General features: G+C 39.3%; 1 protein-coding gene across 1 annotated transcript in view; it reads left to right on the forward strand.

Moving 5' to 3' along the window:
• Positions 1 to 14175, forward strand: part of MMP28 (matrix metallopeptidase 28) — a 248459-nt gene that overhangs the window by 194988 nt on the left and 39296 nt on the right. Inside the window, exons 5-7 of the mRNA XM_053707424.1 lie at positions 2227 to 2469; positions 5312 to 5458; positions 12997 to 13164. Of these exons, the coding sequence (XP_053563399.1) occupies positions 2227 to 2469; positions 5312 to 5458; positions 12997 to 13164 (558 nt within the window). The remainder of the gene's footprint in view (positions 1 to 2226; positions 2470 to 5311; positions 5459 to 12996; positions 13165 to 14175) is intronic.

Genomic DNA, 14175 nt, shown 5'->3' on the forward strand with positions numbered 1-14175 from the left:
CAGACAGATTTACTCAAATACACTCATATACACACACAGATTTATAGATACACATAGACTCTCACACACACAGATACAGACAGACCCCCTCAAACACACACTCACATACAGACAGATTCACTCAAACACACACAGACAGATTCACTCAAATACACTCAAATACACACACAGATTTATAGATACACATAGACTCTCTCACACACAGATACAGACAGACCACCTCAAACACACACTCACATAAAGACAGATTCACTCAAACACACACAAAAGTGAAAGTCAACTTGATATAGTGTCGATGCACATAACTGCATTTATAGATGTACAAAGCTAAACTCTTTGGCAGAAGGGTTTTACTAGCTCTAACAATAAGCAAAGAGTTTGAATATGAAGCATTCCCCACGCTTATACATTGCCTGGAAAAAATTGGTCCAAATTTAATCTACAAGTGGATCCTCCCTATAGGCCACATACGCTGTGTGGCACACATCCTATGGTCCGTGTGCATCTGTAAACACAGTACACAGCAGGCACTCATGTATACAGACAATACGGGATTATAGCAGGTTACCAATAGGCAAAAAACATGTAATGTAATGACTTCCAAAAATACAGAGATCACAAAATATATCAAACTTGCCATTCCTCTAGGTTTTTCAGTAGCTTAGTCAATAAGCATGATCATAGATCTCTCACAGATAAATACATATATAAAATTAGCCAGAAGTGAATAAGTAGAATTTTGGGAGTCCAGGGGATTATCACACTCTGTGTATATCTAGGGGCTGAGAGTTCAGGTATCTGTAGCAGTCATATAAATAAGGAGCCCAAAGAGTTAACAACAACAATCACATACAGGAGGGGCCCAAATGGTTAACAGCAAAATAAGACAAGGATTTTACAGAAGAGAGAACTGAACACATCAGAAGGGAAAATTGTTAGATCCATAAAGCTGGCAATGCAACAAAATAATTAACCTGATAATTCACTGAGTGAGCTTCTTACCCTCTGGAGGATCTGGTCCTAGGGAGGAGGATTCAGTCCTATAACAGAGGAATCATGTGCAATGGAGAAGAATACTGTCATGGGGAGTGTGTGGGAGCCAATACAATTGCAATTGTTTTTCTGCCTCCAGGATACATGATCAGACAGGAAGCAGCAGATCCGTAGAGATCTATACTTCCACATTGGGGCCCTTTGCACTCCGACTGAGCCCTGTGCTACCGGCTCTACTCCTACTAGTTCTGCTGAGAGAGAGATTCCATGGCGTTCCCGCTCTTGCAGGAGATACGTCATTGGGTTATGCACACAGTAAGCATTTTACTAGGGAAAACATGCATTACATCTTATATAAATCATTTTATTTTAGCATGCAGCAATCATGTAATTTGCATGATTAACACTGCATGCTAAATTAATATGTTTTGTTTATATAAGATGCCAAAAGTGGTACATTCAGGGTTCAACAGACTGTCAGCCACCCCCTAATGACCCCTTGCACTGTGCACATCTTACACAGTGGATCTGTAGTTAGGCAGCCGGCCCCTTTTACCTGCGGGGTCAGGATTGCCGTCAGTGTGCTACACCAGTCTTTGTCCTTAACTCGCCTCGCCACCCATGAAATGCACGCACATTGGGAATAGCCTGGACGCCTGTTTTACTGCCTTCAGCAAACAGTTTGATTTTTACTGGCACCCAGCTGTGCACAGTAAAAATCAAACTGTGCTACTAGTTGTAGCTAGAGCCAGTCAGTATACACATACTATTCCACACTTACCAGTGACACTGGCCTGAGTGACCCTTTGAATAATCACTCTCATGGTTTCCCGGTAGTGAGCAGCTTACAGGCTCCAGGCTAATAACTCAGTGGTTAACTTGCTTATATTCCAGCTTCTTTGCAACCTGCTTTCTCGAAACGCTACCTAGCGTGCTAAGGCAGCTGCTGACTCACAGAAAAGGCTAATGCCTCTTTATCAAGAACTTTAGCAAATGATGTACTGGAGTCTGTGCAACCCAGGTCGTGGCCGGCCATGCATGTGTGCGCTTGTAGTAAATGTAACCGTATACATTTTATATATATATATATATATATATATATATATATATATATATACCTTTGGAACGGTTAGACTGGACTTCTATAGCGATGCAACCAATAACATACCTTGTAACCTTGTGTGGAATTATAGGAATGTCTTATTATTAAATGATAACATCTTCTATTCTAAGGGGGAGCTTTGGCTCATGCCTTTTTCCCAAGACGAGGAGAAGCTCATTTTGACAACGCTGAACATTGGTCCTTGAATGGAAGAGGTAGAAACCTTTTTATAGTCCTGGCTCATGAAATTGGACATACTCTTGGGCTCCAGCACTCACCCTCCAAGAATGCCCTCATGTCTCCCTATTACAAAAAACTGGGCAAAGCTTATGTACTGAACTTTGATGACATCTTGGAAATCCAAAATTTGTATGGTAAGATTATTTTTTTATAATGCTTGTGTTTTATTTATATAATTATGTGAGTGTGTGTATGTATGTGTAGATATGTATATATACATACTGAGGATAGTCAAAAAAATTCTTCAAGCATTTCTTTCTACATTAGTTTGTAAATTGTAATAAAACTCCAAACACACCTCCAAGACGACCACTGCCTTGCTAAAGAAGCTGAGGGTAAAGGTGAATGGACTGGCCAAGCATGTCTCCAGTCCTAAACCCTATTGAGCATCTGTGGGGTATACTCAAACGGAAGGTGAGGGAGCGCAAGGTCTCTAACATCCACCAGCTCCATGATGTCGTCATGGAGGAGTGGAAGAGGACTCCAGTGGCAACCTGTGAAGCTCTGGTGAATTCCATGCCCAAGAAGGTTAAGTCAGTGCTGGAAAATAATGGTGGCCACACAAAATATTGACACTTTGGGCCCAATTTGAACATTTCCACTTAGGGGTGCACTCACTTTTGTTGCCAACAGTTTAGACATTAATGGCTGTGTGTTGAATTATTTTGAAGGGACAGCAAATTTACACTGTTATACAGGCTGTACACTCACTACTTTACATTGTAGCAAAGTGTAATTTCTTCAGTGTTGTCACATAAAAAGATATAATAAAATATTTACAAAAATGGGAGGGGCGTACTCACTTTTGTGGGATACTGTATGTATTTTATATATATATATATATATATATATATATATATATATATATATATATATATATATATATATATATATATACATACAGTGGGGGAAAAAAGTATTTAGTCAGCCACCAATTGTACAAGTTCTCCCACTTAAGAAGATGAGAGAGGCCTGTAATTTTCATCATAGGTATACCTCAACTATGAGAGACAAAATGTGGAAACAAATCCAGACAATCACATTGTCTGATTTGGAAAGAATTTATTTGCAAATTATGGTGGAAAATAAGTAATTGGTCACCTACAAACAAGCAAGATTTCTGTCTCTCACAGACCTGTATCTTCTTCTTTAAAAGGCTCCTCTCTCCTCCACTCATTACCTGTATTAATGGCACCTGTTTGAACTTGTTATCAGTATAAAAGACACCTGTCCACAACCTCAAACAGTCACACTCCAAACTCCACTATGGTGAAGACCAAAGAGCTGTCGAAGGACACCAGAAACAAAATTGTAGACCTGCACCAGGCTGGGAAGACTGAATCTGCAATAGGCAAGCAGCTTGGTGTGAAGAAACCAACTGTGGGAGCAATAATTAGAAAATGGAAGACATACAAGACCACTGATAATCTCCCTCGATCTGGGGCTCCACGCAAGATCTCACCCGTGGGGTCAAAATGATCACAAGAACGGTGAGCAAACATCCCAGAACCACATGGGGGGACCTAGTGAATGACCTGCAGAGAGCTGGACAAATGTAACAAAGGCTACCATCAGTAACACACTACACTGCCAGGGACTCAGATCCTGCAGTGCCAGACGTGTCCCCCTGCTTAAGCCAGTACATGTCCGGGCCCGTCTGAAGTATGCTAGAGAGCATTTGGATGATCCAGAAGCGGATTTGGAGAATGTCATATGGTCAGATGAAACCAAAGTAGAACTGTTTGGTAGAAAAATAACTTGTCGTGTTTGGAGGAGAGAGAACACCATACCTACTGTGAAGCATGGGGGTGGCAACCTCATGCTTTGGGGCTGTTTCTCTGCAAAGGGAACAGGACGACTGATCCGTGTACATGAAAGAATGAATGGGGCCATGTATCGTGAGATTTTGAGTGCAGACCTCCTTCCATCAGCCAAGGGCATTGAAGATGAAATGTGGCTGGGTCTTTCAGCATGACAATGATCCCAAACACACCGCCCGGGCAACGAAGGAGTGGCTATGTAAGAAGCATTTCAAGGTCCTAGAGTGACCTAGCCAGTCTCCAGATCTCAACCCCATAGAAAACCTTTGGAGGGAGTTGAAAGTCCGTGTTGCCCAGCGATAGCCCCAAAACATCACTGCTCTAGAGGAGATCTGCATGCAGGAATGGGCCAACATACCAGCAACAGTGTGTGACAACCTTGTGAAGACTTACAGAAAACGTTTGACCTCTGTCATTGCCAACAAAGGATATATAACAAAGTATTGAGATGAACTTTTGATATTGACCAAATACTTATTTTCCACCATAATTTGCAAATAAATTCTTTCCAAATCAGACAATGTGATTGTCTGGATTTGTTTCCACATTTTGTCTCTCATAGTTGAGGTATACCTATGATGAAAATTACAGGCCTCTCTCATCTTTTTAAGTGGGATAACTTGCACAATTGGTGGCTGACTAAATACTTTTTTTCCCCACTGTATATATACACACATACATACATACATACATACATACATACATACACACACACACACACACACACACACACACACACACACACACACACACATATATATATATACACACATATACACACACACACACATATATACACACATACACACATATATATATATATATATATATACACACATACACACACATACACACACACACACACATATATATATACACACACACACACATATATATATACATACACACACACACACATACACACACACACATACATACGCACATTCACATATGCACACACACATATTTATTATATATTTTTAAACCATGCACTGTGCCTGGTCCGTTGGTTTACACACTAGTGTTTGAATACATTAAAAAGTTAGTCTATCAAAAGTGTAACCATTATATCGCCAGAAAACAGCTTGTCCTTTACTTTGCAGATTAAAACAACAGAGATAGAAACCTATAAAAAGTTATGCTCTTTTTATAACAGGGGCTCCTCCTAGTGGAAATCTAGTGCAGCTTCCAGGAACAGAATTTGCTGTTTTCCAGGACTGGAGTCCAGAAAGTATGGGAAGTGCAGACACCAGGAACAAAAAGCCTTACTATTGCCAGTCTATCTTTGATGCTGTCACATGGGGTAAGGTATTTTGCAACAGGCTACAAACTGACTTAATACAATGAATGTAGAAAATATATTTCTTCTGGAATAATCCATAGTCTTCAAATGTTGCATTCAATATTAAAATGTTATCATAATTCTATAGAACTATTTAAGTGGTAGAGTGTCTGAATGTCAAATACAGACGTGTCCATCATTAGTGATACGTACAGAACATAGGAATATGACACACATGCACTCAGGTGCCATCATTAGTAGTGATACGTACATAACATAGGAATATAACACACATGCACTCAGGTGCCATCATTAGTAGTGATACGTACAGAACATAGGAATATAACACACATGTACTGAGGTGCCATCATTAGTAGTGATACGTACAGAACATAGGAATATAACACACATGCACTCAGGTGCCATCATTAGTAGTGATACGTACAGAAGAGAGGAATATAACACACATGTACTAAGGTGCCATCATTACTAGTGATACGTACAGAAGAGAGGAATATAACACACATGTACTGAGGTGCCATCATTACTAGTGATACGTACAGAAGACAGGAATATAACACACGTACTGAGGTGCCATCATTATTAGTTATACGTACAGAAGAGAGGAATATAACACACATGTACTGAGGTGCCATCATTACTAGTGATACGTACAGAAGAGAGGAATATAACACACATGTACTGAGGTGCCATCATTATTAGTTATACGTACAGAAGAGAGGAATATAACACACATGTACTGAGGTGCCATCATTAGTAGTGATACGTACAGAAGAGAGGAATATAACACACATGCACTGAGGTGCCATCATTAGTAGTGATAGATACAGAAGAGAGGAATAGAACACACATGTACTGAGGTGCCATCATTAGTAGTGATAGATACAGAAGAGAGGAATATAATACACATGCACTCAGGTGCCATAATTAGTAGTGATACATACAGAAGAGAGGAATAGAACACACATGTACTGAGGTGCCATCATTAGTAGTGATAGATACATAAGAGAGGAATATAACACACACACACTCAGGTGCCATCATTTGTAGTGATACGTACAGAAGAGAGGAATATAACACACATGCACTGAGGTGCCATCATTAGTAGTGATAGATACAGAAGAGAGGAATATAACACACATGTACTGAGGTGCCATCATTAGTAGTGATAGATACAGAAGAGAGGAATATTACACACATGTACTGAGGTGCCATCATTAGTAGTGATACATACAGAAGAGAGGAATATAACACACATGTACTGAGGTGCCATCACTAGTAGTGATACGTACAGAAGAGAGGAATATAACACACATGTACTGAGGTGCCATCATTAGTAGTGATACGTACAGAAGAGAGGAATATAACACACATGTACTGAGGTGCCATCATTAGTAGTAGAGAGGAATAGAACACACATGTACTGAGGTGCCATCACTAGTAGTGATACATACAGAAGAGAGGAATGTAACACACGTACTGAGGTGCCATTATTAGTAGTGATAGATACAGAAGAGAGGAATATTACACACATGTACTGAGGTGCCATCATTAGTAGTGATACATACAGAAGAGAGGAATATAACACACATGCACTGAGGTGCCATCATTAGTAGTGATACGTACAGAAGAGAGGAATAGAACACACATGTACTGAGGTTCCATCATTAGTAGTGATACGTACAGAAGAGAGGAATAGAACACACATGTACTGAGGTGCCATCATTAGTAGTGATACATACAGAAGAGAGGAATATAACACACATGTACTGAGGTGCCATCATTAGTAGTGATACGTACAGAAGAGAGGAATATAACACACATGTACTGAGGTGCCATCATTAGTAGTTATACGTACAGAAGAGAGGAATATAACACACATGCACTGAGGTGCCATCATTAGTAGTGATAGATACAGAAGAGAGGAATATAACACACACACACTCAGGTGCCATCATTAGTAGTGATACGTACAGAAGAGAGGAATATAACACACATGCACTGAGGTGCCATCATTAGTAGTGATAGATACAGAAGAGAGGAATATAACACACATGTACTGAGGTGCCATCATTAGTAGTGATAGATACAGAAGAGGCGAATATTACACACATGTACTGAGGTGCCTTCATTAGTAGTGATACATACAGAAGAGAGGAATATAACACACATGTACTGAGGTGCCATCACTAGTAGTGATATGTACAGAAGAGAGGAATATAACACACATGTACTGAGGTGCCATCATTAGTAGTGACACGTACAGAAGAGAGGAATATAACACACATGTACTGAGGTGCCATCATTAGTAGTAGAGAGGAATAGAACACACATGTACTGAGGTGCCATCACTAGTAGTGATACATACAGAAGAGAGGAATATAACACACATGTACTGAGGTGCCATCACTAGTAGTGATACATACAGAAGAGAGGAATGTAACACACGTACTGAGGTGCCATTATTAGTAGTGATAGATACAGAAGAGAGGAATATTACACACATGTACTGAGGTGCCATCATTAGTAGTGATACATACAGAAGAGAGGAATATAACACACATGCACTGAGGTGCCATCATTAGTAGTGATACGTACAGAAGAGAGGAATATAACACACATGTACTGAGGTGCCATCATTAGTAGTGATACGTACAGAAGAGAGGAATATAACACACATGTACTGAGGTGCCATCATTAGTAGTAGAGAGGAATAGAACACACATGTACTGAGGTGCCATCATTAGTAGTGATACATACAGAAGAGAGGAATATAACACACATGCACTGAGGTGCCATCATTAGTAGTTATACGTACAGAAGAGAGGAATATAACACACATGCACTGAGGTGCCATCACTAGTAGTGATACGTACAGAAGAGAGGAATATAACACACATGCACTGAGGTGCCATCATTAGTAGTGATAGATACAGAAGAGAGGAATATAACACACATGTACTGAGGTGCCATCATTAGTAGTGATACGTACAGAAGAGAGGAATATAACACACGTACTGAGGTGCCATCATTAGTAGTGATACGTACAGAAGAGAGGAATATAACACACATGCACTGAGGTGCCATCATTAGTAGTGATACGTACAGAAGAGAGGAATATAATACACATGTACTGAGGTCTCATCATTAGTAGTGATACGTACAGAAGAGAGGAATATAACACACATTCACTGTGGTGCTATCATTAGTATTAGTGTGTTCCACCTTAGCTCAGTAGATTTATCAGAGAGAACAAAGTGTAGTTACTAGTAATTGTAAAATACTCTTTAAGTCACAAGTTTGTTGTAAGATTTGTTTTGACGGAGGGGATACATATAAATAAAACACTGTGTGTCATTATAAAAGGAAAAATTGTACTGTATTTTTTAGTGGATTAGAAAAAAGTATACATTTTTTGTGAACAAATATAATAAATAAGTAATGTTCACATGTTATATTTATTAACTAAGAGGGAACCCAATTGCTTTCTTACCCTTTTTTGTGCATAAAGAATATGTATTTATGCGTTCTCTCTACAAATTAGTGAAATTATTATATAGGTGCCAAAACATACATGTTTTCATTCACACAGGTGGTGAGAATTCACAATCCATTACTCCATGGTCAATAACCCTTTCCTATCACTAGGAGGAGGCATATATTTCCAAACCCCAAGAGCTCTATAAACCCCTCCCACCTCACAGGCACCTCAATCTTGTCTTTGCCTCCGCTGGAGGTGGTTAAAGAATGAAGATGTGCATTTGATTCTACAGAGAGAGGGGTTTTCAGTCTATGTTGATGCCCGTTTTGCCCTTATAGTACAGTGTTTGTTAGAGGGATGCATATGGGGTATGGTTGGTGGCTCTTTTTTTACCTCATGAGAAAATTGGTCACAGATCTTCCATAATTGGTCACAAGGACTTGTCTTTTGCCTCCTTCTATGGATCTACAATATATTCCTATTCCATAACCTCTGCTGATATGTTTTAGTACTGGTTTGGTGTTCTACTTGTAGAGGAGTGTCTGTTGGTAAGTGTCATATTTTTATCTATATTACACTCTATAGCCTTATGTGGATAGCTATATATTGATTATATATATATAATTTTCCCGGATGTTTTGGGTGCACTTAGTTTAAATTTTTTACCGCACGTTGTGTTAGCCCTCATGATTATTCGTGATTGTACACATCGGGGCTTTCTTTTTAATGCTGGAGCATTAGTTATTCCCCCAATTTGACTTTCGGGTAAACCCTCATTGGGTAAGTGCACGTTTGCCTACTGGTACGCGCACGTCTGAGTTTGCTGCTCTAATCTGTCTTATAACAGTTGAGTTTTCGTGAACTTTTTCAGCTGAGCATTATCCAGGCTTCGGCTTAGTTTTTCAGTTCAGCATAACGTGCTTCGAATTTGAGAGTGTTTTATATAGCTTCTTTTAGAGGGGGTAGGTTTTTACATTCCTCAAGCTTTTTTAAGGGATTATATTTTATGCTTTTGTAGTTCAATGCTGTAATGTAACGTTCTGATTCTGTCCTTAAATTTACTTTAGTTGCCGAGTCGCCTGAACACCTTCATACCTACATTAAGTGTGTTTATTGTAAAAAAAAAAGCTGATGTATCTCCTCCAGCTTATTTATGTTGCTCTTGTTTAATTATGCTATTGCATTAGATCATTCCTAATGCTGCTTCTATGGGTATTACTGTTCCTTCTTTTTGTTTTTTACAGGGCAGCTCTACAGATTTTACTCCGGGTGTGAAAAATCTGATCAAAATTTAAAACTGTTGCTAAAACCCCTGAAATTGTTCCTATTGCAGAGGCTATCTCTGAGATAGTTTCCAGGGAATGGTGTAAACCAGGTAATCCTTTTAATCCTTATGCTAGGTTTACTACTTTATATCCTTTACCTGCCTCTAATATTGAACTATGTGAAATTGTCCCAAAGGTAGATAATGCCATTTCCAATCTGGCTATGTGTACTACCATCCCTTTGGAAAACAGCACTTCTTTAAAGGGGCCTTTTGACAAGCAGGGTATTTGTTTAGGCCTGATATCTCTATTGCTGATGTAGCTGCTGCTTCTTCTTAGTGGCTTTCTAGTCTTTCAGAGCAGTGTTCTAATAATAATGCTAGTGAAGATCTTTTGGGTTTACTCAAGAGTGCTAATTCCTTTTATTTTGATGCTGTATTTGATATTATTAAAATGAATGTCAAAAGTATTAGAAGAGCTTTATGGCTTAAGTCTTGGTCTGCTGATATGGTGTATAAATCCAGACGTTTATCTCTTTCTTTTCAGAGAATTTGGTTCTGATTATATTCTATCATTTCTACTGTTACTGAAGGTAAAGGGGAAGTTTAAAGTGTCCAATCATTTATGTTCCTTGTTCTGATGAAAGGAATAAAAAGTTGATTCCTCTCAGAAACAAAGCACCTCTAGCCCAGTCTGGAGGCCTATTGCTAATTGGAACAGGCCCAAACAAGCCAAAAAGAGAAGGGTTACTTATCTGGGGTTTCAAATAGATTCAGTCTCCATGAATCTTTCTCTAACAGATCAGAGAAGGCAAAAACTGGTGTCAGCATGTCTGTACCCTCAGTCCCTCTCTCTTCCATTTGTTGCTCTTTGTATGGAAGTACTGGGTCTTATGGTTGTAGCTTCAGATGCCATTCCATTTGCACAATATCACAAGACCTCTTCAGCTTTGTATGCTTCATCAGTGGTGCATGGATCATACTCGGCTATCATAAAAGATTCTTTTGGATCACGATACGAGTCAGTCTCTGACTTGGTAGCTGGATCATCAGTTCATTATTCAGGGTGCTTCTTTTGCTTGTCCTACCTGGACTGTTATCATTACAGATGCAAGTCTTTTCGGTTGGGCAGCTGTGTCGGAGTCTCTGAGTGCACAAGGGTTTTGGGCGCCTCGGGAAGCGAGGTTGCCAATAAATGTTTTAGAACTCTGTACTATTTTCAGGGCTCTTCAGACTTGGCCTCTGTTGAATAGAGAGTCTCATCTCCGCTTTCAATCAGACAATGTCACAGCAGTAGCTTATGTGAATCATTATGGGGTAACTCACAGTTCCCTAGCCATGAAGCAAGTGTCTTGGATACTCTCATGGGCAGAAGTCAATTCCAGTCTAGTCTCTGCAGTTCATATTCCAAGGGTGAACAACTGGGAAGCAGATTTTCTCAGTCGTCAGTCTCTGCATCCAGAGAAATGGTCTCTTCATCAGTATGTGTTTAATCAGTTTGTGGATCTTTTGGGTCTCCCAGAAATAGAAATAGCTTCTTGTTTAAACAACAAACTACCCAGGTACTTTGCAAGGCTTAGTGATTGCTCCAGCTTGGCCTCACAGGATCTGGTATGCAGAACTGGTTCAGATGTCTAGTTGCTCTCCTTGGTCACTTCCTCTGTGTCCAGACCTTCTGTCTCAAGGTCCATTTTTTTATCTGGATCTCAAATCTCTAAACATGATGGCATGGAGATTGAACAGTTAGTTCTTAGGTATCAGGGTTTCTCAGATTCTGTGATTGAAACTTGAATCCAGGCTTGTAAGCCTGTGACTAGAAGGATTTATCATAAAGCCTAGATTGGATTTAGTTTTTCAGTGGAAAAAGATGTTTCTAAATCCAATCCTTTATGTCTCATTACTCATGGATTCCACAGCTTGTGTATTAGTTCCTATGAGTAATGGATTGTGGACTCTTACCACCTGTATGAAAGAAAACATAATTTATGCTTACCTGATAAATTAATTTCTTTCATGGTTGTGAGAGTCCATGAGAACCCACCCTATGTTTTTGGTGGTGTTTTTTTTTTTTTTGCTTAAGCACATATTTCCCCCCTGCTTCTTTTATTGCTCTTATTGCTTTTTCCTACCTCATTTTGCTTGGATATACATTACTCTGAGGTACCTGTGAGGTGGGAGGGGTTTTATAGAGCTCTTGAGGTTTGGAAATATTTGCCTCCTCCTAGTGGTAGGGAAGGGAATTTCCCCAGGAGTAATGGATTGTGCACTCTCACCACCATGAAATGAATTAACATATCAGGTGTTTTTCTTAGCAATAGACTAATCTCCATAATTATGCATTACTAGACTGCAGTTTTACTGCATACCTATATATTTAGTAACGTCTGTGGGATCGGGTGTTATGTTCAAGTGATTCAGTGAAAGAGTATTTGTATAGCTGGCATGGGATTTTGTCATTTCTCAGCATCGGTTCTACATATTGATTAAGAGAAAGCAGGACCTAAATATCACACAAATCAGAGAAAACTCTTAATTCAGGATGATTAAAAAGATTACTGGACAGGTGAGGACTCCGGATTATTTTCTGAATTGGCATTTTAGTGTAAGTTTAACTCTGAAATCTTTTTAAACATTTACACTTAGCCTCAGTGTGCAGCTGCAGAAGGGGAACTGTTGTATTAGCATATTTGTCTTTAAAAAATCAATGTATAAGCAGCATTTTGATCTGTAAGTTAAACTGTTGATATTGTATGACTTCTGAGTAATTGATTATTCTCAATTATTGTTACGCAGACACAAACAACATACTGCACATCTTCAAAGGTTGCTACTTCTGGATGGTCTCTCAGGATGGTATTGTCACTGGGCCTCTACTTCTAAAGCAAAGATGGAAGAAGCTGCCAAACTTTATTGAAGCTGCAGTAGTGCCAGGTTCTGATGGAAAATTCTACTTCTTTAAAGGTGAAAAACTGGGTACAATAAGTTGCAAGCTAAATATTTATTTTGTAGCTGTACTGCAGATAGGTAGATGGATGGACTGAAAGAGATAGTCTTGGAGTAGTCAAGTTAGTTGCCAGATACAAAGCAAATAATTTGTGTATCTGTTTATACAGGAAATATTGAATCTCAAGACCGCAACAGTATTCACTTAAGGGAAATTATAATTTTTTTCTATGTGGCACCTAAAAGAGCATAAATATTTTTTTTTTACATATATATTTTTATTGAGGTATGCAAAACAAAAAAAAGAGAAAAAAAATTACAAACTTATTATAGTTGAGTAATTACAAATGTGCATGTACATAGTTGTTGTGCTAAATAAACATTCTATCACTTGATAACATAATTTCCTTTGTACGTAGTAATCTTAGCAAATTAACTAACAGTCCGGCAATACTCATACCTCAATATTTTCTCTATTATTTTCTGTAGTTATATTAACATTAGTACCCTTGACATGCAGGGTAACTGGTATTATCCAATGGGTGGAAAAGAGGGGAAGAAAAAAAAAAAAAAAACTTAAACACATAGGGGCATATCTATCAAGCTCCGGATAGAGCTTGAGGCCCCGTGTTTCTGGCGAGCCTACAGACTCGCCAGAAACACCAGTTATGAAGCAGCGGTCTAAAGACCGCTGCTCCATAACCTGTCCGCCTACTCTGAGCAGGCGGACAGACATCGCCGAGTACGATCGGGTTGATTGACACCCCCCTGCTGGCGGCCGCGATTCTGCAGGGGGCGGCGTTGCACCAGCAGCTCTTGTGAGCTGCTGGTGCAATGCTGAATACGGAGAGCGTATTGCTCTCCGTATTCAGCGAGGTCTGGCGGACCTGATCTGCACTGTTGGATCAGGACCTCCAGACTTTGATAAATAGAGGCCATAGTGCGAGTCCCACAAACATCATTCATTCACTCTTATAAAGAACTGTTTTCTAAATTGGGGAATTCATTTCTCTCTATTGCTGCATAGAG

This window comes from Bombina bombina, chromosome 3, assembly GCF_027579735.1.
Source record: "Bombina bombina isolate aBomBom1 chromosome 3, aBomBom1.pri, whole genome shotgun sequence".
NCBI classification, from domain to species: Eukaryota; Metazoa; Chordata; class Amphibia; order Anura; family Bombinatoridae; genus Bombina; species Bombina bombina.